Raw genomic sequence first — 24495 nt, 5'->3', positions numbered from 1 at the left:
TATATATTTATATATATATATATCGTTATAATTATCTTAACCTTCTATGTTAACGATATGGCGCAATGCAAACATTCTAACCGTTTGGAATTTCTATTAAAAGCTGTGTCAATCTTACTAATATTGTAAATGCGAAAGTTTAAATGAATGGATGGACGGTGGATGTTTGTTAAAGTTTGTAGCTTAAACGGTTGAACGGATTTCGATGAAATTTTGCACAGATGTAGAGGATAGTCTGGAAGAACTCATAAGCTACTTACTTATATTTTTTTTTAATTCCACGCGGACGGAGTCGAGGGCGAAAGGTAGTTAATCTACACATTCAACAGTTAAACTATAAAGATAATACATAATCTTGAAATTCTCCTGCTACAATATTTCTGGAACTACATGTTGTCTCTGTCATTTGCAAAAAGAACGACAAGGATGAATTGATTTTATACAAGTACGTCGACAGTCAAATCCACTCATGTTCCAGGCTTTGTAACCGTGCCATATAATATCGTTGTTTACGTTAATAAAGGCCAGTAAACGGACATCGATATCGAAGTTTAATGAATAATTCATTATTAACAACTAGCTCTCGGCCGACTAGACCGGCTACACTTGTTTTACCGCCATATTACTTGAAAGAACGCTTCACTGTTTCTTTTATGTTTTCTTTAACTCAAGAAGAAACCAAACCTTCATTTTATTACCAGCCAGTAAACACATCTTTTTAAACCTACTTGGACTTCTTTGGGAAAACAACTCTTGGTATTTTGTTATGTTGAGCACATTTTGATATTATCTAGCTAAAAACTCCCAAATTCACTGGTGTTGTGTAAATTTAGTTACATAAATGTTTAGCAATGTGCTTTTGAAATTTATATTTAGATAGCCAACTGTTCGCCGTTTACAAAATTACGAGATACAATCGTCCGGTCATTCAGAACGTCCAAGAAAACAAGGATAATGAAGGTAAATAAATGAGGCATATTGTCGTCGTATTATAATATAACAGGTTTATAATTCGACCATATTTGCATACATTGCATGACAACGAAGTATCAACCAGCGTATTACGTAACTTATGGTATAAGCATTTAATATTTCTGGTTTTAAAAATATGCCATTTGGATGTTTCTTAAATGCCAGATGTTCCTCTCAATTTTTTCTAGTCAGCAAATGTTTATGATCGTTGATAGACATGGTCTTATAAACTAGATAGCAACTTTCCTTGGTGACTTCGAAATAAAGAACAAAATCGTGTTTTAGAGTAAGGACTGGATCGACAATAGGTTTCTTACATGTTATTCATAGCAGTTGATAGAGTGGTACAAAACGTTTTATTCAAACAAATCATCACTATTTCGACATATTGCAAATAACGTACATATAATAGGTACCATCAGAACCCTATGCGGTGTTCCACTTAGATAAATTCGCCTTGTTCCTTGCAACGAGACAAACTCTGTCGTTTACAAATAAATAATTAGGCAATGGTGAGTTTTTCAAACAACGGGATATTAAGAAAAACAATTAGACGTGTAACACTGTCCCTTTTTTTGTACAGACACATTAATAGCTGCGTACTTGTTATTGCGCCGTCGTCTCAATTCGTATAAAATGTTCAAAAAAGTATACCTTATAATGTGGAATACCGCCAGATTCCCCGATAGTACCTATACCTACCAAGTCTGCAATTTTCAATGGCTGAGAGTTGTATTGTGAATTTCAATTGCTTGTTTCTTAACACTATAATAATTTTCTATTAATATGTGGACTTCATTGTTGGTGTTTCGACACAGAAGTTGGCAAATTGTTAATGTCATGTTTTAACTGTTTTCTTACTTAATTTATAATATAAACATAATATGCTATTACTTTTAACGTGTAAAAACAAAATACTTTAAGATAAGGTTTAAGTTAGGATATAATTAAGGTTGAGTTGACTCCATCCATCACTGACGACGATCGTATTCGGAGCAACGCATTTTAACTTTCTATCAGTACGTAATTAAAACCTTGCCCTGCAGGTGTAAAACCGGATTCAGTTAAACTTTACTTCAGTTTCGTGGACTCTGTACCCATGCGTTTTATAATAAAGTATCAAGAAGGACAGGTGAAACTAATCATGGAACATCATTGTTTCGCTGCTTAATTATAAAATATATACAATGAAAACACATGAAAATAAAATGCGTAACGTAATATTTGCAGTCGCAGCAGTGACGTCTACCGTTTTTGGAAACCGACTTCCCAAAAGAATGAGGTTATCAATTCGTCTGTATTTTTAACAATAATTGCTATTTAGCTGTGTGCAATATAATTACAAACATGCAGTGTTAGCGACTTCTACAGTGTAACGTTTGCTTCAATATTTTATTATATAGCAATTTAATTATCGATATTGAATGTCTTTTGATCAACATTAAAACGACATTTAATGTCTACGTTTTTATTGAATTTTAATTAGATTACATAGCTTTGAAATTTTATTACAAAGTGAAGGTAGATGAAAGATGAAAGTAAGTGATTATATAAACTAACGTTATCTTACCAACTCGAAGAACTAAAGTGTTCCTTCGCAGTAGTGGTCAGAGGATGTGTGTCGAATAAAATGTACCAAGTCGTGGCGCATAGCAGTGCGCCCGTGGATAGCGGTGAACGTTTCAATACACATTCGCAATAAGTCCAAGCAGACGAAACCAGTCAATTTGTCAACCAAAACTCTCCCCCAACATCTCACTGGGAATACGACACTAAAGTTATACAGTTTTGTAGCAGTCTTTGACCTCGCGACGATATCAACACTTATAGAATGTTCACCGCGTCACTATTTAACACCAGACCGTATCTTGCGCATTGTAATATCGAAATAGAACTTGTTGAAAGTTAATGATAATATTTATTTGATATTAACGGGCTCTGTGTTATGTTTACGCTGAGTAAAAGATTATTCACAGTTGACAACGTGGACGATCGAACTAAAATGATGCGGGCGGGATGCGGGGTGCTCGAAGCTCGGCGAAAGCGAGATATGGTAGGGAGCGGGGGAGTGGGAGACGTATCACGACGACTTCGTGTGACATCGATTCTTGTTCGACTAGCTTCGGACCGGGTCGTGACCACACGCGAGTGGGAGGGAATATTCTGATATCGGACTGCGCACTCACTGCATTATTGCAATGCATAATTAAATTGCAAGGAAATATAGTTGCAGGTTGCAGTTGCAGTCGTAAATGTAAACAACTCTGTTGATCAAAAGTCAGTAAACAAAATCATACGCAAACAACCCAGTTACATGTTCAAGCAATTGAATATAAAATTAAAATAAAAACTAAGTTATAGATACTAACTAATAGATGCTTTACGCAAAAATTTGGACCAACAGTTTATTATCTAATTATCTTATGAACACTTGAAACCTAAAAACTTTCTACAGCATAACATCTACGAGGTAAAAAGTGCTATAAATTCGCACGTGCACTAAGCACGTGGATAATAGTTTCAGTTTGGTAAGCTATAAGAGAAACGCTTCTATGATTAAACATTCCCACGTGTTTTCTAAGTATAATGCGTGTTTATTTGACGTTATGGACTTTTCCAACTGCAACACAAGCAAGCTTGTACGTAGCAATTTTATGATTCCATTAGAAGAATAGTTTCCGCTCTGCGTAATATTCTCCTCATCATAAAAATATTACGCCCGGGTTTTATTATAACTGTACAAAAATAAAAAAAAATATTCAATTTACCACCTATGTGTTTAAATCACAATGAACGAAGTCACAATCTCAGAGAACACACACGAAAGAGGTCAAGAAAAGAGGCTGCGGTTCTAAGAAAACCATTTGCAGAGCGTTTGTGCCAGAATATATTGATTTGCAATTTATATTTTTTATTTTGGTGTAATAAGGCGCTCGATTCTGTGATATCTTAATTTTGGCGAATCACACGTGGTCCACATGATGACCTCATCTAAAGGTCGTCTGATCACGAGCTGGTCTTGCGTTTTATTAATTTTTTATTTAATAAATCATGTCGTAGATATATTACAGCCAAATTAATACCTTTCGAAGAACGAAGAGTGATGGATAAGTTTAAAAGTAATTGTTAAAAAAAACGTATTTGAAGGTTAATTTCGTAGTGTATTACTTGAAATTGAACCGATTGAATCTGATCAATATTTGTTTAATGGATAAATGTTTGTTAGTTTTTTGACGGCTGAACGGATATAGATGAAATTAAGCACAGATGTAGAACAGTTTCTGGAAGAACACATAGGATACTTGCTTTTAATTTTTTTAATTCCCCGGGATCGGAGTCGCGGGCAAAAGCTAGTTTGTTTATAAATGCGTAAGGCACCTAATATTTATTTTAACTATACCAATACTGTTTCAATGTTTTTTCCCTTTTGAAGTTCAGTAGTTTAACAGGTTACGTATAAATTATTAATGTTACTCAGACATAAATGTCCGCATGACGCACTAAATACCTGATTCCAATTTATGTTTCCTATACGCAAACATGGCGCACAATTTCCAGCAGTACAAAGCCCTTTGTCTCACGAAACAGGTTATCTAGGAAAATATATCTAAATACAACCTGTACGTGTCTTTTTATGGTTTAACACTTTTAATATAGTTAACATAACAGTAACTGTACTTTAGTTCGTTTTTATATCGAAGCAGTATTGCACAGTTGTCTGTTTTAATTTATACCTTATCTGGGGCTCCATCTAAGCTATTTATTACTTACTAATTTTACAATATGAAATCGAAATAAACAATTTTAAGAAGTTAGATATCTTGTTAACTATTACGTAACTAGTTGATCTTGGAATTTATGACCTATCCATATTAGTAAAAACAGGTCAACAAAAATACGTTGCTACATTCGGTTTCCTAATGCATTTCAATTTAATTGTCTTCTTTTTAATTGTCTCGACGTTGTCGTCTTTAATCGTTAACCCTTGCTTAAAATTTAATGGTTCATCCTTTGTTTTACTATGAGTACCTAACTAAGGGATTATTAGGTGACTTGTTCTGTAGTTTGTATTTTATACCAGTAGCATCCAGAAGTCGATTGGACTTCGAACCTAACAGATAGTTGGCACTCGCATTTCGACTACTAACGCACAATGTCGAAAGTAATACGGCGAAAGACCACAAGCTATTTGGCAAGAAAACTAGATTGCATTTCGAATTGATTTCAACAGAACGATACATTTACACGCAATTTATAAATTAGGAAAATTATGAAGATTAGGATTTATTCTCTTGTTATCGGCGTAGGCAGTGTCGGCGTTAGGGTAGGTCGAGGTGTGACGGTCGCCGAGGGCGCCCACCATAAAATGGCGGCACATGCGTATAAAATTTTGTATTTTCTATCGCAGTTGGGAAGTAAACAAAGATAATAACATAGTTAATGGCTATTCGTCATAACGATACTGCAGTGCAGTTACGCAAATCACAATAGAAAATAACCTTAATGAAGTTGTTTTTTTTTTTATATAAGACGCCGTCAATTAATTATCTGTGCCATTTTAGTACATTAATATTTTTAATTACAAGACCTTGTCTTCGTTTACTTGATGCACATTAAGGCCAAAGTAACATGAAACAATGAACTTCAATAAAGTTAAGAAGAATTCGTTAACGATTTAATTTTTGTTTATAGTCCGACCAGAATTATTAACCCTCGTTATATTACGGAAAAATAAGGAACTAATTTGTTTGCGCAGATTTATTTTGAACGTCATATAAGGGCAAGATTTATATTCTTGATTAGGCTATATTTTTTATTATGTCTAAAGTTTGCGTTTTCAAATAAGCATACTTAACAACAGAGATTAAGAAAAAGAACCAGGACGAAGACAATATTTTGTGCAAGTCATAGTTCCATATCGTTCAAGACACGATTCATAATAGAGAATCCGAGTAAATTTTCCTACATTTAATTGATACAAATATTACACAGTTAATACGAGCGCACACCCTAGATTAAACTATCGCAAAACTCGATTGTTTCGCAGCCAATTCATCTGTTTAGTTACTACAAAACTAAAAATCGAGTACTATGCGCACCTCCATATAAGGACATAGGAATCAAAGCTAAACAGTTGTGCGATAATTTAGTTTAATGTGGGCCCACACTTTTACCTTAACTCGAGTAACATCGTATCCTAGAATTAAAGATAAATTAAGTCTTCTTAGTCGTTCCATCATCTAGCCATTGGTGCTATACAATGTACTAGCTGTTGCTGTCGACTTTGTTCACGTGAAATAAAAAAAATATAGTTAGCTGAATTTATTCAGCGATAACATAGATTTTTACGGTGTAAGAATTTTAAAATCGGCCCAGAAGTTTTTGAGTTATTTCGATTCATACAAAAATACAAATCTTTCCTCTTTATAATATTAGTATAGATACATGTATATAATTTGCTATGTCCGTGTCATGCTAAATTAATTCGTAAAAACCGTCCAAATTTCAAGGTTAATCTTATTACGGGTACTGTTAACGCCAGCACAAAAAACACACCATGCTTGATCCTTTCACCTAATCTCCTAAATACGTACGTCCAGTTGAGAGCAAGTACTGTAACAAAGCAATCGGTAGCCGGCTAGTGAGCCAATAATAACATGCTGAGGTTACTTTTTGCATTTATTAACATCACAGAAGATCAAACGCACTGGATTGCATGATAAGTTCACTTTAGCTTACGTCTCGAGGCAGTGTACTTAAGTGGAACAAATACGGAATATTATTTTGCCAGATTGTTGGAAACGTTTTAGCTAACGTCGAATAACGGTCACCAGTGCGTTGAAGTTTCTGAGTGGGTAGTTTTATAATCTTCATTAAGTTAACATGAGACTTGGACTACTTTTAGCTGCCTGGGGTATGATTTTCTTATTCTTTATTGATTAACTAGCTGTTGCTGGTGACTTTGCTCCCGTGAAATTAAAAAATAAGTAGTAAAATTATAGCGTTTACGGTGAATGTATTCTTAAAATCAGCCCAGTATTTTTTGAGTTATTTCAATCCATACTAAAATACAAGTCTTTCCTCTTTATAATATGAGTGTAGATGAGTATTTTACTAAAAAAAATAAGTTGAGTAATAACGTGGCTACTTAATTTCGCTTAAATGTCGAGGTTACTGTAGTCCACCGAAATCTGCAAGTTAAACACGACGTAAACGGCGTCTAGACGTTTTTAATCATACTAATATTATAAATGCGAAAGTTTAGATGGTTGGATGGATGGATGGATGTTTGTTATAGTTTGTAGCCAAAACGGTTGAACGGATTTCGATGAAATTTGGTAAAGATGTAGAGAATAGTCTGGAAGAACACATAGGCTACTTACTTACTTTTGTTTTTTTTATTCTACGCGGACGGAGTCGCGGGCGACAGCTAGTACCCATATAAAAAAATTGCATACTATTGAGCTTAAGCTTTTACAAAAAACTTTTTAAAAAATACAGTGCTGCCATTGCACAAAAATCTGACGTTCCCGTTTTGATTATATTTTTCTTGACAGTTGACAGATGACTGACACTGTCAGTCTGGCAGATTATTTGAAGTGTAAGAAGTATTTTGATTTGTTTTGTTTACGTGGTTTTTCAAAAAAAGGATGTCTTAACTTTGTTGTAACCGACAGAAATGGATAACCGCCAATGGAATGTTACTTTAAAAATCAGTCAGTCTGTTTAGATGATTTTTATGAGTCCATACAATTGTTATGAAATGTAGTAATGGTCACAAATCATTCGCACAGAAACTGGTAGGGCTCGTTGTTTGTAAGGACAAGTATAGTTAAAGTTAGATCATGACGTAACAAAGGTTAAATAATTTATTACCAAGTACAAAGGTAGTTTTTAATTTCTATTGTTCTTTTACTAAGTTTGTGCACAAATTGTAGTACTCATTTAATTATTGTTTATCTTTTAAGCTTCAATCATGTGTGAAGACGGGTCAGCACAAAATCTTAATCTTGAAAATTGGATGAGAGATTTACCTGAGCAGTTGAAAAATGTTCCTATTATATATCTGGCCATTCCAGGTAATGTAACCATATGTCTTATGTTATATCTTTGTTCTTTGTTAAAACTTTGCATAAATTTCATTGAATGCAAGAAACTTAGACTAATATTATTAAATTTCTAGGTAGCCATGATTCAATGACTTATGGGATCACAGAATCAAGTGGAATAGCTCCTGATGCAGAGCCAATTGTAAAGAAACTGTACCCCTTGTTCCGAGGTACGATATTACGTTGGACAATAACACAAGCTGTAGACACCTCGCAACAACTGCTAATTGGCATTAGGTACATTGCAACAGTTACTAATAACAAGCCTACAAAATGTACATTTGCTTGTAAAACTGCTATAAAATTAGCTTTTGTTAATTTTATGTTACTCATATAATAGAGTTATTTTTTTTCTTGAATGTTTTGATTGGCTGCATTATAAATCTTATTTAAAACAAATGACATACAACATTGTGATATAATTAGTTTTTTTACACAACTCAAAATAGCTTATGTGTTCTTCCAGACTATGTTTTAAATATAAGCCAAATTTCAAGATTCTTTGAAGATATGAACCCTCATATTTATAAGATTTTTGTAGAACTCAAATGTGTAGATGTATAACTCACAAGTCAATTTTATAGATATTTTTTACTACTACTAAGAAATCTATATGTGTCAGCTACAGCATTTCTTCCAATACCCAAGTCCTTGTTATATCTATGCTAATATTATAAAGAGGAAAGACTTCTATTTTTGTATGTATTAAAATATCTCAAAAACTACTGGGCCGATTTTAAAAATTCACCATTCTACATTATCAGTGAGTAAATTAATAAATAATAGAACTCGAAATAAGTACTGGGATTTAAGGAAATGAATTCAAAATATTTGTGTTATAGACTAAGATTGTATTAATGTTTTTTTGCTAAACTAAAATAATTAAAATTCCAGGTATTTCGACTTAAGGATCGCAACAAAGACGGGTAATGATAAATTTTATTTCACCCATGGAGTATATGCAGATGAAATAACAACAGCATTACAGCAAGTTAAAAATTTCGTTGATACACACCCAGGAGAGGTGAGTTACATTTACAAAACAAAATATTTAAATTATAACCTCTGTTGAAACACTTGTATAATCATATGTTTAACATACTTGTAATCTTACTAATGTTATAAATGCGAAAGTTTAGATGGATGGATGTTTGTTAGTAGGTATCTCCATGAATAAATGTAGCACAAAGTCTGGAAAAACACATGCTATTTAGTTTTTTTTCTGTTTTCCATCTGGACAGAGTAGCGGGCAAAAGCTAGTTCAGTAATACACAAGAGTTCGGTTTTTTTTTCGCAAGTTCATACCTCTATAGGAGAGTTTTAGTTATAAAAATGAATGGCTATAAAATGACAAGAAGTACCGTTTTTTTTAATAAATGGGTTTAAAATCGGAACAGGAATAGTGAATTATGATTTTTTTTCCAGGTGGTGATATTAGATTGTCAACATTTTTACGGGTTCACAGCAAATGACCATCAGAGACTTATGGGATTATTATTACATTTGTACGGTCAGCAACTGGTGCCTCGGAAAATAGATCTGCAAAGCATCACTCTCAATTCATTGGCAAGGTTGAGACAACAGGTTGTATTTTAATACTAAAAATATATACTTTTTTTGCTACAGTTGCTTTAAATCGAATATTCTCATCATATCATAAGAAAAGCACCTGATAAATGATTAATTTTTAGTTAGTTTCTTATCTGGAATTTATTACTGTATTCTACTTTATTTTTCTTTGATACACATATTGTGAGAATGGAAAAATATGTTAACGGTCATTTTGTAAAAGCAGCCATCTTGGATATATTCAATGTGTACTGTCATATTGGAGTGTACAAAAATAATATCATCCGTCATTTTATGACGGCAGCCATCTTGGAATTATTTATACTGTATTCTAGTAGTAAACTTGTAAAGAGCGGACGCACACTTTTTACTAAACTGTCTTACAACTGTGTGCGATTGCCGATTGTTTCACAGCCACAACTGTGCATATATAGGAATCAAAGTGGACTAAAGAGTTGTGCGATCGCTTTATCAAAGGTGTTCGCTCTAATATTGATGTTTTATCTGTAGGTAGTGATAGTATACCGTCATCAGTCAGTGTACAGCACGGATCAGTTCTGGCAGCCGCAGATGTTGCCGTCGCCGTGGCCGCAGCAGGAGCGCGTGGCCGGTCTACTCGCCTTCCTGCAGCGCGTGCGGCGACACCCCGGCATGGGGTTTGTTCACCAAGCTGTTTTAACACCCACACCAGCATTCATACTCTTCAGGTATGGTCTTAACGGTTAAATACCTGAAGTTTCAAATTTGATACCGGGGTTATAAATCACATTGGACACCTGCAATTTATTTTATTTTAATATTGGCTGTTTAAAATAACTTTGACTGATAATATTCAAGTTAGAAAACAAAAAGGAGCCAATCACGAAAATGTTGACTACTTTGAAGGTATGGATTTCTCGGTAAGAAGTTGAAAGGATAATATGTAAAAATTTTTGTTTTTTTACTATTTTTCGTCATTAGTAAAAATAGTAAAGGGTACACTTATATATTTTATAATATGGTATCCTATAAGTATAATTCGTTTCTTTACAGATGGATATCCACACTTCGTGAGAAATGTGCAATACCCGTAAAAGATGAAGTTCTACCAAAATTATTAAAGGATTTCTTCCCCGGACCTCCGCCACATGTAACTGACTCTCAGAATTTGCAATCTCAGGCCCCTGTGAATGTTGTTATAGCAGACTTTGTAGAAATGGACGACGCCATCTTCTCTAAAACTATTATACAACTTAATATGAAATTACTCAAAACTATCGAATCCCCGTATACTAATTATGGTTAAGGATTTCATTCCACACTCAGTATTACTTTGTACCTGCTTTTATATTTTTATAATGTAAATGGTAAATGATTTAGGACCTGTCCCACCACTGGCTGATAGCTTAGATAGCTTAAAAATGACGTCACTTTCAGATAAGGCAACAAAATCCGATATTTACTCGTTGGATTGCTATCAATTTACAATTTGGTGGGACAGACCCTAAATGATGGAAATAAGTTGTTCGTAATGTACAATATATGCTAAGATTTATTTTTTATTATCATAATGGCCGGTAATAAATTCGCATAATTATTGATGTGGTGCCTTAAGTATGTGCCTTAAATTAAAAAAAAAAATAGAAAACAAAAACTTTTTATTACAAACAAGAGTACTATCAAAAACAAAATTTTTACTCACGAAAAACTTTATCACAAAAATCGTCCAATTTAATTTTAGCGCAAAGATCTTTGAAGGACCATTTTTTATTTTTCATTGTCGGTTCTGTAGGTTTTAATTTCGAAAACAACTCGTCTGATAGATCGTCGGAAATTTCAATAATCTTGCATATCTTTTCTAAACGAGATATATCTTCTAATGAATTTGTCAGATCATTTATACAAATAACTTGAGATTGTTTCTCCTTAACGTGAAATGAATTTTCAGAATTAGTTGCACTAGTACTATCGAGTTTATCAAATAAATCTTGCTTCGCTTTATTTGGATCTCGTTTAACAAAGGCATTATTTTCATTAGAGTGCAGAGCTACATTTTCACATATCACTTGCTTTTGTACCAGAATGTTCTGTTTCCCAACGAGTCGTTGTCCCAAAAATTTACGATCATTTTTAGTGTTCTCAGTTTCCTGTACTATAATATATCTGGATATATTTTCAGAGCAATGAGCTTCGTTACCAGTGAGATTTATCCCTTCCATCTTTATACTGACTGGACTAGTGTTTTGTAATTGCTTTTTAAATTGTTCATTTCTAAATTCATGTTTCTTGTTAAAAGCATACACGTAAGGATTTTCTCTAAGGAAGCTCGTGCTTGTCTTTTGCAGTTTTGTTATTGCTCTTTTTTGTACCAGTTCACCCGCATGACGACTATCGGACATCTCTTCGAAATTAGTATTGTATAATGTTTTTACATGGAACTTACTTATATCATCACCATGTACTTTAGAAGCATCTGTGTACAATTAACGAAATTATAACAAAGAATGCAGCAAACTGAAAACTACATATTTGTATGAATGGTCTCGACCGCGCATATGTTTTATTCCTTTTTACTTATTTCTACTATTTATACTTACACTTTACGTTTTTAACTTTTTCATAATAGCGAAAATTCTTAATAGGAGACCAGCTTTCGGTCGCGACACCGCGGAATTAAAAAAAAAACTAATGTTAGCCTATATGTTCTTTCAGACTATTTCTCTACATTAATGCCAAATTTCATCGAGATCCGTTCAGCTATTTAGGCTACAAACTCTAACAAACATCCATCTAAATTGCGCATTTATAAAGATAAATGTCTCATCATCAAGTGACCGCGTCATGTGATGTTTATTATAAAAAAATATCTATACCTTCAGTGAGTACTGATTGTTCCACAGGCATCGGTCTCGCATTATCATTTTTCGTATCCCCTCTACCCGAACACGCTTTCTCTAATTGTTTGTTAACATTAACTGTTCCTTGACTCTTCATACATCCCGTACACTCCATAGATTCGTTCGACTCAATGAACGCTATAGATCTATCCGCTTTGGTTTTCTTCGACTCCTGATCTTCCATCTTAAATTTGAACGGATCGCATAGCTTATTAGATTTCTCAAGCAATCCTTGAGTAACATTCATCATTTTATTTAACTCCCTTCTCACACTCTCTAAATGATTCTGAGCGTTAAAATCCTTTCGTTCTTGTTTAGATTTATGAATGTTTTTATTAACACTCGGTTTAGCTTCTACCATTTTACTAGCGCTCGATGTAGGTTCAATTTTTTGAATAGAATTTGATATCGATACATTCTTAACTATTTCATCCTCGGTTGGTACTTGTAATGATTCGTTTACTTTCTTCGGTTGTCTGTCTGTGAACGTTCCTTGATTGGCCACAGGCACTTCCGTGGCCAACGGCTGCAAATCTTGTATACTACTGTAGACACTTTTGGAAAATGTCTTTATTATATTAGGAACTTGCTGTCGACAAGTACCTGCTGGTCTAAATTTCTTAGCACCAACAGCGATGTCCGTCAAAGTTGGGCTCTCAGTCTCGCCGTCGACCACTTTACTTTCCACTGTTTGCTTTTTTTCAAATCGTCGCTCACAGAACGTTATCAAATCCATAACACGACACGCGTATGAAAATTCGTTTTCATACCAACAGATAAGTTTGTAAAAATCAGGTCGAAGCTGCAAACTCGAATTAACATCCAATATACAGGAGTGACTGTCTCTTATAAAATCCGACGACACGGCTTCCTCTTTAGATATATTTAAGACTTCTTGTAAGTACGTTTCGCTTGCGTTTTCTACGGTTTTAACGATATTTTCTAATGTTGTTTTTTTGCTTAACCTTAAGGAAATAGATTTGAATATTGGATATATCAATAATTATTAACTAAGATATATGTAACATCTGCTTTTCCAAACCCAATGAAACCAGTTTACATCAAAATCGCTATAAAAGTGGATGTTGCTGGATTTGTTACATGTTTTTAAGCCTTTAGTGTAATAGAAGAGAACAATAAGTAGATGTTTTTGTAAGAACAATAGAAATATTTTACCTTATTGTCAAATCTAGAACGGATACATTAACGATGGGGACGCGGAAGGCGAGGCCGACCATCTTATCTTTGAGTTCGGGTAGGATTTTGCCGAGGGCTTTGCACGCGCCCGTCATCGCGGGGATCACGTTCTGATGGATGCTTCTAAAGTCCCGCCAGTGCTGGAAAGACATATCAAGCCAGTTCTGGAAACATTTATATCCCGCCAGTGCTAGAAACACAAGTCACGCCCGTAACAACAGGCTTGGCAGTCATCATTTACATCTCGTAATCTTGTATCGCCTTTCAATAGACTAATCTGAGGTCAGTTTTGAGATAAATTAATCGTGACTTGCCAAAAACATACAAAAACAATGTCTATTTTAAAGCGTATAAGATATGTCAAAGGAACCCTAAACTAACATCTCGTTTGGAATCAATCTACCAATAAGAATTTGTCTCAAAACATATTTTTTTTACACTATTCTTGCATTACCTTTCCTCTTAAACACAATCCGTCCAGCGGTTTGAGAGAAGGAGTCATCGCGTGTATGCTAGTCACAAACCCCTCAGAGACGCCATAGTTATTTTCTAGAACTTTCATTATCGGAGCCAAACAGTACAGGGTGCTTGACGCGCACGATATCACTCTCTGATCTAGGAATTATTAAAAAAAAAACATAACATACGAAAAAAATTACTGGGTTTTGTCCTGAAAAAATTAAGGTAAAAAAAATATTTATTTTTCTATTGTTCTTGTTCTTCTTTGATTAACTTTCGTTAGGGTTTTAGCTATCGTAATTTACATAAAGACATATTTTAAGCCATTGATCAAAATCTTCTTGGTTCGTAACATTAGGATCTTAATATGAGCACGCAAGCGAAACTATGGTCCCTAACAATAAAAAGTTTAATGTAAATATGATAGTACCGGGTCTGAGTTTATCATCATTGACCCCCAGGATGATCATGGGCACGTCGCTGGACGGCGCTGTCACCACCACGCGCTTCACACCCTCCACTGAGAGGTGGCCCTGACACAAAAGCCTATGGTCATCGACCTGAACTTTGTCATAGAACCCTTAATTTCGTAGTGTCAAATGTGACGAACTAATTAAAAAAAATAGCATTTTACCTGTTCTCTAATATACAAAAATATTGCTTTACTAAAAAAAATGTTTGCTACAAAAACTCTGTTGAATTAAGGGTTATAAGTTGTTATCCGACTACCTAAGTGTGTGTATTATTATCCCAAATGTATATTACTAGAGGTAAAAAATGTTTCTTTTCACGATTTTTTTTTGTCAAAAGTAGAGAACCCGGATTCTGAACAAAATTGACATTGAAGTCAATTGATAAAATGGTTCAGAAAACAATAAATATTATCATTTGATGAAATGTCACGGACGTTTTTTTTTTGTTTAAAAATTAAAAGGCGTCATTGTACACACCCTCAACCTTTAGTTGAACCTAAATTAAAAACATCTGTTTCTATATAAGATACTGATGAAATAAAACAAAAAAAAAATGTCGTCAGCTAGTTTATCAGCCAACGCCTATCGACTTGTTATTCATAAAACGTAAATAAACTAAATATCACTGCCACTTAAAAGATAACTACAAAACTTCTTGGAATTTTTTCTTCTTAAAATATAATTTTGATACGTTATTGTACTTCGATCCATAGCAATAGATACATTTAAAAACTACAATATTTACCGCAGCCTTTTCTAGATTGGTGAACATTCCCGAAGATTCGATGACATACTGCACACCGGCGGTGTTCCATGGCACGTCGCATGGTTGCTTTGCTCGAAATATTTTAACTAAATTACCTGAAATATATAAGCCCTTTGACCAAATGCCATAGACGTGCCAGAGAGGTGCAGTGAGATAACACCCCGCCTCCCTAGACAATTAAAAAATGTAAAACAGATATAAAACTACTGCGAAAAATACTATACTAATGGTAGTTACCAATCACCCCACTTACTGGACCTAGATGTAAGATCTAAGCTAAAATTGCTAAAGACAAAACTAAAATTAATAGTAAAACGGATTAATGTAATTAAGCAGCAATTAATTATTTAAATTTTAATATATTTACAGTTACGAAGGTATTATTTTAGTACATAAATACTTTAATAATACAAGTAAATGTATTGTCCAATCTAAACCTTTGAAATGTTATCTCAAACAAAACAAATCTGTTACACAATTAATGTATGTATATTGTCACAATAATCCTAATATCTATCAATAATTGAGACGATATTAATTATTTAATGTTTCAAATTATAATTCTATAAAATTTAATGTTACCATTAATTTGAATATCGCCTTTGCATGGCGCGACATCACCTTCAAATTTACCATGTATTGAATCAAATTTTATTAAATAACAGATGTATTCTACGTCAACTGCTGGATCATTAACAGCGGCAACCTATAATATGGTAAGAGGATAGAATAGAAACACTTTATAAAACAAACAAAAAATGCCCCAATGTTTTACCTCGACATCGGGATTCAATATACAAGTTCTAAACATAATTCTGCCGATTCTGCCAAAACCATTTATGCCTACTTTTATAACCATTATACATTTATAATCAGTTTTTATTTATGTGCACTAGATTACGGGAAAATGTTTAATTTTGATAAGAAAACAGAAAGTTGACTTTTTGAAATTGCCGCCACAGAATAGGTAAAAATAAATTCACTAGTGTTGTCATATCAATAAATTGTTTTGAAGAACGATGCTCAGAAATGCAATTAATATTTTTGCAACAAACAAGCATTCTAAGTTTAATGTATATCTTCTGATTCATAAACTTTTATCCATGGAAGTACTACTTGAACATTTCTAGTACTACACCCATGCTTTTATCACCTTAAAATCATATAATGCTGGTTGATTTCTGCCATAAAACATGACAACAGGACAAGCCAACAATGCAGCATAATTTTGACGTAATTTACAAATTGTAGTTATAAAAGTTGCATACTGCATTCGTAATTTTAAGTATATAAATGTGGGAAAATAAAGATAATTATGTATTACAGCATAAACCCAAAGAACCACGCAGGTAAATTTAATAATACGACTCACACAACGCTATACCGGATTTGCATTTGGCGCGGTCATGGCTATGGCATACTTCTAATTATTTTATTATACTCAAGTTAATCTGACAAGGATTATATTAATTAATTAAAAAAAATATTTGGGCAGAATAGTAGCCTATCTGTTTTTATTCAACTCAATGACATTTGCCTGACTCTAAGGTATTACCGTGGGTTTCCACTGCTTAAAAACCTATACGCCAACATATTGTTGTCTCATCTTTTTCAAAGAGACTGAATAGAATGACAATATTTTTAGTGTGTTGGGCGTTTCGGAAGTGAAAATCTTCGGTTACTCAATAACCGCAATCTAGATTCCAGCTCATAGCGGTCGACTCACATACTAACTTGTCCTTCATACGACATTTCAGTTCTCCATCTTGCGGGGATCGTACGTGTATCAATTCTACGCCAGAACTTCTACTTTCCGGTAGGCATTAAGCTTGTTTTTAATTTTTATTTATTATTAAATAATAGGGTTTATGATTTATTGCTTATTTTGTGGAAATTTTATGCATTTACTTGTTACCTACGTGACATAGTAACTACTAGATGTAACCGAGGCCGACTATTGCAACTAACAGATATTTAATATGATTGCTTTTCTTGCGTTTTTATACTATTAGTTTTATTAATATTTTCATAAGGGTTTAGATTTAATATAAAGTTATTAGCAATGGTTAACATTCAAGAATCGCTTGACCTCTATTTGACCTTCTAGCGCCGGCAAAGTACTCTCATTCTAACCTACGTGTTTTATTTTAAAAAAGGTTAGAAAGTTTCTACTTAATTTTATGGAGTAAAAAAAAAATTGTCTATAAAAGGTCGACTCTTAAGAATGTTTTAGTTTTTTTTTTAATTTGAACTTGTGGCATAGCTTGTAAATGTTTCTAGTTTATACAATCTATTTAACATATCCTGTTACAACTAGTTTAGTTTTGTTTGAAACAGATTTAATTCTAATCCACCTTAATTTAAACTCATATATTGATTAAGTTTAAAAAATATCCTAGTCCACAATTACATCCAGGTAAATAAAATTAAAAAAAATGATTAAAACAGCCATTTGTAAGGGAGGGTAAATGAATTTTTTTTTTTAATCCACTATAATCCAAGTAGATGTTCTTCTGATGAAATAAATGTTAAAATCGAAATTTTAAATGAGTTAACACAATCAGATTTTAAGGCAGGTATTTTATGTTTACAGAAACCATGTCGAAAATTGGAATTAACGGATTTGGCCGCATCGGACGTCTGGTGCTTCGTGCGTCTATTGAAAAGGGAGCCCAGGTTGTTGCGATCAATGATCCCTTCATTGGCCTAGACTACATGGTATATCTCTTTAAATATGACTCTACCCATGGGCGTTTCAAGGGAACTGTAGATGCCAAAGATGGTTATCTCATTGTCAATGGTAACAAAGTTGCTGTCTACTCAGAGCGGGACCCAAAAGCCATCCCATGGTCCAAGGCTGGTGCTGAATATGTGGTAGAATCAACTGGTGTTTTTACCACTACAGACAAAGCATCTGCTCATTTAGAAGGTGGAGCTAAGAAGGTCATCATCTCTGCTCCCAGCGCTGATGCACCCATGTTCGTAGTTGGTGTCAACTTGGAAGCATATGACCCATCCTTCAAAGTTATCTCTAATGCCTCCTGCACTACAAACTGCTTGGCGCCCCTTGCTAAGGTTATCCACGACAACTTTGAAATTATTGAAGGATTGATGACAACTGTACATGCTACCACTGCCACTCAGAAAACCGTAGACGGTCCCTCTGGCAAGCTGTGGCGTGATGGCCGTGGCGCCCAACAAAACATCATTCCTGCTTCTACTGGAGCAGCTAAGGCTGTTGGCAAAGTGATCCCCGCTTTGAACGGAAAACTCACTGGCATGGCTTTCCGTGTGCCAGTGGCCAATGTATCAGTTGTTGATCTTACTGTACGTCTTGGCAAGCCTGCCAACTATGAAGCTATCAAGCAGAAGGTGAAGGAGGCCGCCAATGGACCCCTGAAGGGTATTCTTGGATACACTGAAGATCAGGTAGTGTCTTCCGACTTCATTGGGGATTCTCACTCATCCATCTTTGATGCTGCCGCTGGTATCTCTCTGAATGACAACTTTGTGAAACTCATCAGCTGGTATGACAATGAATATGGCTACTCCAGCCGAGTTATTGATCTCATCAAGTACATTCAGAGCAAGGATTAAGTATTTACTCCGAAATTTTAAATGTGATTGTAATTGTCGAGATTACCGATGCTTACGTTTTAAGTTTAAAGTGTAGCTGTGTATTCTAAATTATTACACTACTTTGATAGTAGTAATGTGTATGTGTATGTGATTTTTTTTATTTTAATCATGTTTCCTTTTAAACTAAGGCCGCAAATATATACTAAAGAGCTATATGTGTCCAAATAAGGAATTAATCAATGTTATTTGAATAACTAGAAGTTATGTAACAGGTTTAGCAATCGTCACATAATAAAGTTATTGACACCTGAGAATAGTTTTTCAATTTTCCTTATCCAATGGCAAATCTTCCATTAATGTAGTTTTAATAAAATACATTCTAATCATGGAGTTAAAAAGTATTATTTGATCAAATGAAGGGATAGGAAGAGAATTGGAGAAAATAGATGAATTTGCATGTCACAACAGTTTAATATATAAAAGACGTCGGTTACTGTAATGACATTTGGCTATGATGTAAATCAAATCAATAGTTTTTAGAGAAAAATCAGGCAATATAAAGTACCAATTGTATTTTTAAGTATTGTTATATAATGATATCTTCGCCGATATGAGCAGGTTGCATCACGATGTATGTGACTAGGCCATAGTCACCCTGAACTCTTCGGTGGGGACATACTCGTATAGTGAGCTGGTGATGATGATGTCCATTATAGTGTACTTGCTATTTCTTTATCTGCTGTACTATAATAAGGTGCGGTTCCAGTACCTTCGTAGACCGTTGTGGAGTTGGGTGTATAGAATTAAACATCTTTTATATAATAAAATAATACATTCTCTTCAACTTGCATTCACAGAAATATATTTTCAACAAAAAAAATCCCCGGACCCATGTTTGTAATTTTTACTCTGTATTTTAGTTTAATCGCAATTGGCAATGGCTACAGCACGTCGGGCAGCTGTCAATGACATATTCGTTTGCTTCGTGTAAATTTTGTGATGTACAATTTTCAAATCCGTCTGTTTATCAATGAATATGGTTTACATTAATAGATAATGATTATTATTATATTTGGCTATTCTACTAAAGAGAGTAATAGTGTATAAAAAAATTGCACAGTGTTTTTTGTTATAATGGAGGATCTCAATTTGACAGAAACTGAGATGAGATATTTCGGTGATTTGTTTGTGTGTTGTGACGAAGAGTCCAATGGGAAAATACCGATTCTGAAAGCGACTGAGTTGTTTAGATCATCCAATATACCGAACAATATATTATGCCAGGTAAATAAAATGGGTTTTTCATTTATTATCGTTTGTGTTGTTAGTGAATGATTATTGTCAGCAATTATGCGTTACAGATCATGGAAATCAGCGTAGCTCCAAATAACTATGCAACTCTAAAACATATGAATAGAAAACAATTTTATTCAGCACTCAAATTAATAGCAGCACATCAGACAAATATGACAATAAAACCTGAACTGATATCAACACCCCTGGATCTCCCTCTGCCAAGATTTACTTGGGAACTCAGTACTGTAGGCAACTCTGATCTAATACAATTGTCAAATTCACCCAAAGAACAGTATTTACCTAAACGTGAGAGAAATTTTGGGAATCTCGGTGCATATGAACCCATTAGATTGTCATCTAATTTGTCAGACAGCGATTTGCCACAAGCTTTGTCTCATGATGCTACAGAAGGAGTGAGTACTGATTCAGAAATAGAATCGGAAACTATGTCACAAAGATCAGGCTCATGTGGGGTAAGTTTTTAAATTATAACTAATTTCTTTCTCATAAACTACACAATATTTTGGCATTACTGATTGAAGTTGTTCAGTTAATTTCCATAATGAGATAACCTTGGTAGCTTGCAAACAGGTGACACATGTACTACATAGATGTCATTACTCTCTTATCAGTTATCTAGATATAACAGACATAGCTGTATAAGAAAGCAGTAAATTGTAACACAAGTATGGAATCAACATTTTTATTTGACTACATATTTGCATTGACAAAGATAACATTTGTTTGTTTAATTGCTATGAAGATAAAACACTTAAATTTTTATTTTTTGGACACATTTGGTTATACAATTTTACATTACTTCTCCTTTATCTTTGAAAAATAAACACTTAAATGGAGTATAAGCAAAAAAAACATCACTAATAACAATTAGCGTCTTTTCCATACATCCAAGATCTTTGATGTATTGTTTTGACAGATTGTTAAATTTTTATCCATAGACACCTTATTTGATAAATTGGGAGATGTGTATCAGAAAATTTTACACACTAGTTAGTGTAAGTTAGTTTTATACAGACAAATTATGATCACATATACAACTGTCTTAAGGTTAAATGTTGGGTGCAAAGGTGGACAGAAGAAAGTTTAGATGGGTTGTGTTTAAATATGCATAAGAAGGGAGTGAATTGAGATATGACGGCTGACAGAAACATATGGAACAGCAATAATAATGATCCCAACACTATGTAGTGTACATAGAAAACATTAGGGATATTGTTTTTAGCATGTTGATCTATTTTCAAGTAGAAAATAAACTAAATAGAAATATGACATCCTGGTGAAAAGTAAATAATTGATGATATGAAAGAATACAAGTATTTCATGTTTTTTTTTATTATAACTCTTATCATACGGACAAACGATTAGGTCATAACAATATATTCAGTTTTAATTGAATTACATTGTTTATGTTTAATGTAACAGAAATGGTTGTTTATTATACCTACACTATTATGGATTTTACATTTTTATTGTCATTACTCGATTGAATAAAAAATTGAAATATAATTTATAATCAAAGAATTTATAAAAAAAAAGTCTATAATATTATATATTTCACTTCAGTGAAAGAGGCTTGCGGACAGACAGAGAGATAAAAATATTTTAAATGCAATTTTCGTTATTAGCAACACAATTATATCATCTTTCTGGAATCTGGATTTTTTTTTTAATATTACAAACAGACACTCTAATTTTATTATATGTATATGATAGATAACTTTTTGTACATTAACTGTATCAAATTCTATGTTCATCTATTTGCAGAATTAACTTAGAAACTTGAAAGGTTACACTTTTCATTTTAAAATGTACAATGATATATGCTATAAGAATTTGTTAAATGAAGTGAGGGCTATATAATTATTTACAAAATTCTTTTTTTGAAACTATATTTAAACTATTGTTTATTGTTTGTTGTCCTAGTGAATAAAATCAAAGCAAAAACATTTACTTCAAGTCACAATATTTATTTATATGTTTGTCTATCTGGCTCTTGTTATTTATAGACCTTGATTTTATAATACTGTATTGAATGTACTTTTTTCATAAGGTCAATCAATTTTTATTATGTTCCAGCTCATTGCTACAAACTTTTTACTAAAAAGTTTCTATTGTTAACCTTTAGTAATATACTGATTATATTTAAACAATTTAAATAACAAAATTGCAAGTCCAAATAACATTATTATGTGTTTGTTGGATTAGGCATTATTTATTATTTTACTAGCTTTCCCCCGCGACTCCATTCACATGGAATTAAAATAAATAAAAATGAGTAGCCTATGTGTTCTTCCAGACTATCCTCTACATCTATGCCAATTTCATTGAAATATGTTGAATCGTTTAGGCTACAAACTCTAACAACCATCCATCCATCCATTTATTTAAACTTTCGCATTTATAATATTACTAAGATTAGCCCAATGAGGAAAATTTCTTAAAACTATGAAGCTGTCATATCAAGACTATTACAACTACACTCAAGTTGCGTTAACGTTATGAATGGGTTTGCTTAGTGTAAAATCCAACATAATAAATGTTTTAAAGACACTGTTTAGGGTTAATTCTGAGTATGGAATTTTGTTTTTTCTTGAGTGTGACAATATTAAACAACTACAATGGTGCTTGTATGCGTTACAGAGGAGAGGTAAGACTGGGTCACCGTGGAGTACGGCGAGTGAGAGCCCCACGCCGACCAACAGCGTGGCGGAGCGCGTGCACCCGGTGTGGGAGCATAGTGCCACCGGACGCGGGGTATGGCCTACCAACACAGCTGAGGAGCATACGCGGTTATTAGGTTAGTGTTTACGCTTTGATTCCTATGAGATTATATGGAGGTGAACACACTATATGATTTTTAGTTGTGCAACTAAACAGTTGAATTGGCTGTGGAACAATCGACAATCGCAAAACAGTTGAGCGATAATTTAGTGAAGGGTGACCACACTCCAAGTTCAAATTCCCTTAAAATGACGTCTGTTAGATTTAAGTTGCGAATACGCAGCGAAGTTTTTAAGGTTCCTTACAGTTATTGAATGTCGATAACCTAATAAGCGAGAGTGTCGTATATAAAACTTTTCTTTACCAAATGGAAAAGGACGCAAATTGTGACGTCATAGCACTTAAATATTGGTAGGGTTAGAACATTTCATCTATTCTGGCGATTTTTGACATACCATTGACACGCATGTTATTATTTGACTGTGAAGATGATTAATAGAGCATATTTGGAGTATCAAAATCACTAAACGCATCTTGAAAATAAAAACCGCAAACAATAAAACACGTCTGGCTCAGTCGTTATCGAAACAGGCTTAACAAGGTATTGTGAGTCACTGTTAAACCTATGTCTACAATTAATTTTCTTGCGCTAATAACGTTTTTGACGGCTATTAATTAAACTGCTAACTAGGATCAAAGTACAATGCGAATTTAATGCCATAAAAAACGATACACATGTTATAAAAAATGCTTATAGATGAATACAGTTAAGGGTATTGTCTGAAATTTTATGTCCATTAGGACATTTATAATATGCTAATGATATAGACATAATATTATATGACCAGCTGTCGTCAGCGGCTCCGTCCGCATTGTATTAAAAAAAAAGAAAACTGAAAGCCCATGTGTTCTTCCAGACTATCCTCTACGTCGTAACCAAATTTCATCGAAATCGGTTCAGCCGTTTAGGCTACAAACTTTAACAAACATCTATCCATCTAAAATTTTGCATTTATAATATTAGTATGATTAGTTTGATTTCTGCGTATCTATCAAGCTATACTGTCAAGAAATTAACAGGATTACTCTATTTGAAGTTAGGAACTTTTTAATATTATTCCAGGTACGGAAGAAGAGTCTTCGGACCGACATTCATCTGAGGAAGAGGGCGAGGGCGAGGAGGGCGCGACGGGGGGCGCGGCGCTGTGGGCGGTGAGCGAGGCGCAGGCGCGCCACTACGCCGCGCAGTTCGCGCAGCTGCGCCCCGAGCGCGGCCTGCTCTCTGGACACACCGCCAGGTGCCAACACAAATATTTCAATTTATCAAGAGATGTATGAAAATCCATACATCCTATCGAATGTCTTAAATACCAAAATTTCACAAACACATCTTTTTTTTCAGAATGTTCTTTGAAAAATCTCGCCTGTCGGTAGCCGATCTAAGGAAAATATGGCAG

At 33.9% G+C, this 24495-nt stretch overlaps 5 protein-coding genes across 9 annotated transcripts in view; 3 read left to right on the top strand and 2 right to left on the bottom strand.

Moving 5' to 3' along the window:
- The window catches only part of LOC106105189 (6-phosphofructo-2-kinase/fructose-2,6-bisphosphatase-like), a 23387-nt gene extending 20396 nt beyond the window's left edge, over nt 1-2991 (bottom strand). The window contains exon 1 of one of the 2 annotated variants that reach the window (XM_013285451.1): nt 2533-2991. The gene's annotated coding sequence lies outside the window, so the exon portion shown is untranslated. The remainder of the gene's footprint in view (nt 1-2532) is intronic. The other variant, XM_013285450.1, reaches the window with a different exon arrangement.
- Nucleotides 2992-6663: 3672 nt separating this feature from the next.
- Nucleotides 6664-11049, top strand: LOC106105226 (PI-PLC X domain-containing protein 3). Of its 3 annotated transcripts, none has more exons than XM_013285504.1 (7): nt 6664-6886; nt 7941-8051; nt 8156-8318; nt 8976-9105; nt 9507-9665; nt 10161-10306; nt 10683-11049. In XM_013285504.1, exons 1-7 carry the CDS (start codon nt 6856-6858, stop codon nt 10933-10935), a joined length of 993 nt encoding a protein of 330 aa, XP_013140958.1. In that variant the 5' UTR covers nt 6664-6855; the 3' UTR covers nt 10936-11049. The 3 variants fall into 3 exon arrangements, with proteins under 3 accessions (XP_013140958.1, XP_013140956.1, XP_013140957.1); XM_013285502.1 differs by having other exon boundaries at nt 6666-6886; nt 10161-10357; XM_013285503.1 differs by lacking the exon at nt 6664-6886 and adding an exon at nt 7568-7859 and having other exon boundaries at nt 10161-10357.
- Nucleotides 11050-11270: 221 nt separating this feature from the next.
- Nucleotides 11271-16376, bottom strand: LOC106105225. Of its 2 annotated transcripts, none has more exons than XM_013285500.1 (8): nt 16197-16376; nt 16004-16127; nt 15401-15516; nt 14613-14715; nt 14178-14338; nt 13703-13887; nt 12503-13491; nt 11271-12102 (listed from the first exon to the last, which is right to left on the bottom strand). In XM_013285500.1, the coding sequence occupies exons 1-8, from the start codon at nt 16278-16280 to the stop codon at nt 11324-11326; spliced, it is 2541 nt and encodes an 846-aa protein (XP_013140954.1). In that variant the 5' UTR covers nt 16281-16376; the 3' UTR covers nt 11271-11323. The 2 variants fall into 2 exon arrangements, with proteins under 2 accessions (XP_013140954.1, XP_013140955.1); XM_013285501.1 differs by having other exon boundaries at nt 13703-13863.
- A 315-nt stretch (nt 16377-16691) lies between these two features.
- LOC106105235 (glyceraldehyde-3-phosphate dehydrogenase 2-like) lies at nt 16692-19311 on the top strand. The gene is made up of 3 exons (XM_013285513.1): nt 16692-16770; nt 17179-17237; nt 18015-19311. The coding sequence occupies exons 1-3, from the start codon at nt 16715-16717 to the stop codon at nt 19016-19018; spliced, it is 1119 nt and encodes a 372-aa protein (XP_013140967.1). The 5' UTR covers nt 16692-16714; the 3' UTR covers nt 19019-19311.
- A 615-nt stretch (nt 19312-19926) lies between these two features.
- The window catches only part of LOC106105070 (ralBP1-associated Eps domain-containing protein 1), an 8178-nt gene continuing 3609 nt past the window's right edge, over nt 19927-24495 (top strand). Inside the window, exons 1-5 of the mRNA XM_013285295.1 lie at nt 19927-20284; nt 20362-20769; nt 22958-23114; nt 24162-24336; nt 24441-24491. Of these exons, the coding sequence (XP_013140749.1) occupies nt 20135-20284; nt 20362-20769; nt 22958-23114; nt 24162-24336; nt 24441-24491 (941 nt within the window). The 5' untranslated portion in view covers nt 19927-20134. The remainder of the gene's footprint in view (nt 20285-20361; nt 20770-22957; nt 23115-24161; nt 24337-24440; nt 24492-24495) is intronic.

The sequence above is a fragment of the Papilio polytes genome, unplaced genomic scaffold (assembly GCF_000836215.1).
Source record: "Papilio polytes unplaced genomic scaffold, Ppol_1.0 DF823177.1, whole genome shotgun sequence".
In the NCBI taxonomy this organism is placed as follows: Eukaryota; Metazoa; Arthropoda; class Insecta; order Lepidoptera; family Papilionidae; genus Papilio; species Papilio polytes.
Note: the sequence above shows the minus strand (reverse complement) of the source record. Positions and strands in the feature narration are given on the sequence as shown.

Bases quoted from the DNA above. Each gene is read 5' to 3' on its own strand.
- LOC106105226 (XM_013285502.1), top strand. From the start codon at position 6,856: ATGAGACTTGGACTACTTTTAGCTGCCTGGG. The intron at 9,666-10,160 runs GTTGTATTTTAA...TTTTATCTGTAG, and splicing joins TGGCAAGGTTGAGACAACAG to GTAGTGATAGTATACCGTCA. The intron at 10,358-10,682 runs GTATGGTCTTAA...GTTTCTTTACAG, and splicing joins CCAGCATTCATACTCTTCAG to ATGGATATCCACACTTCGTG.
- LOC106105235 (XM_013285513.1), top strand. From the start codon at position 16,715: ATGTGGGAAAATAAAGATAATTATGTATTACAGCATAAACCCAAAGAA. The intron at 16,771-17,178 runs GTAAATTTAATA...ACGACATTTCAG, and splicing joins AAACCCAAAGAACCACGCAG to TTCTCCATCTTGCGGGGATC. The intron at 17,238-18,014 runs GTAGGCATTAAG...TTATGTTTACAG, and splicing joins GCCAGAACTTCTACTTTCCG to AAACCATGTCGAAAATTGGA.
- LOC106105225 (XM_013285500.1), bottom strand. From the start codon at position 16,280: ATGGTTATAAAAGTAGGCATAAATGGTTTTGGCAGAATCGGCAGAATT. The intron at 15,517-16,003 runs GTAACATTAAAT...TATATATTTCAG, and splicing joins AGGCGATATTCAAATTAATG to GTAATTTAGTTAAAATATTT. The intron at 13,492-13,702 runs GTAAAATATTTC...TATTTCCTTAAG, and splicing joins GTTCTAGATTTGACAATAAG to GTTAAGCAAAAAAACAACAT.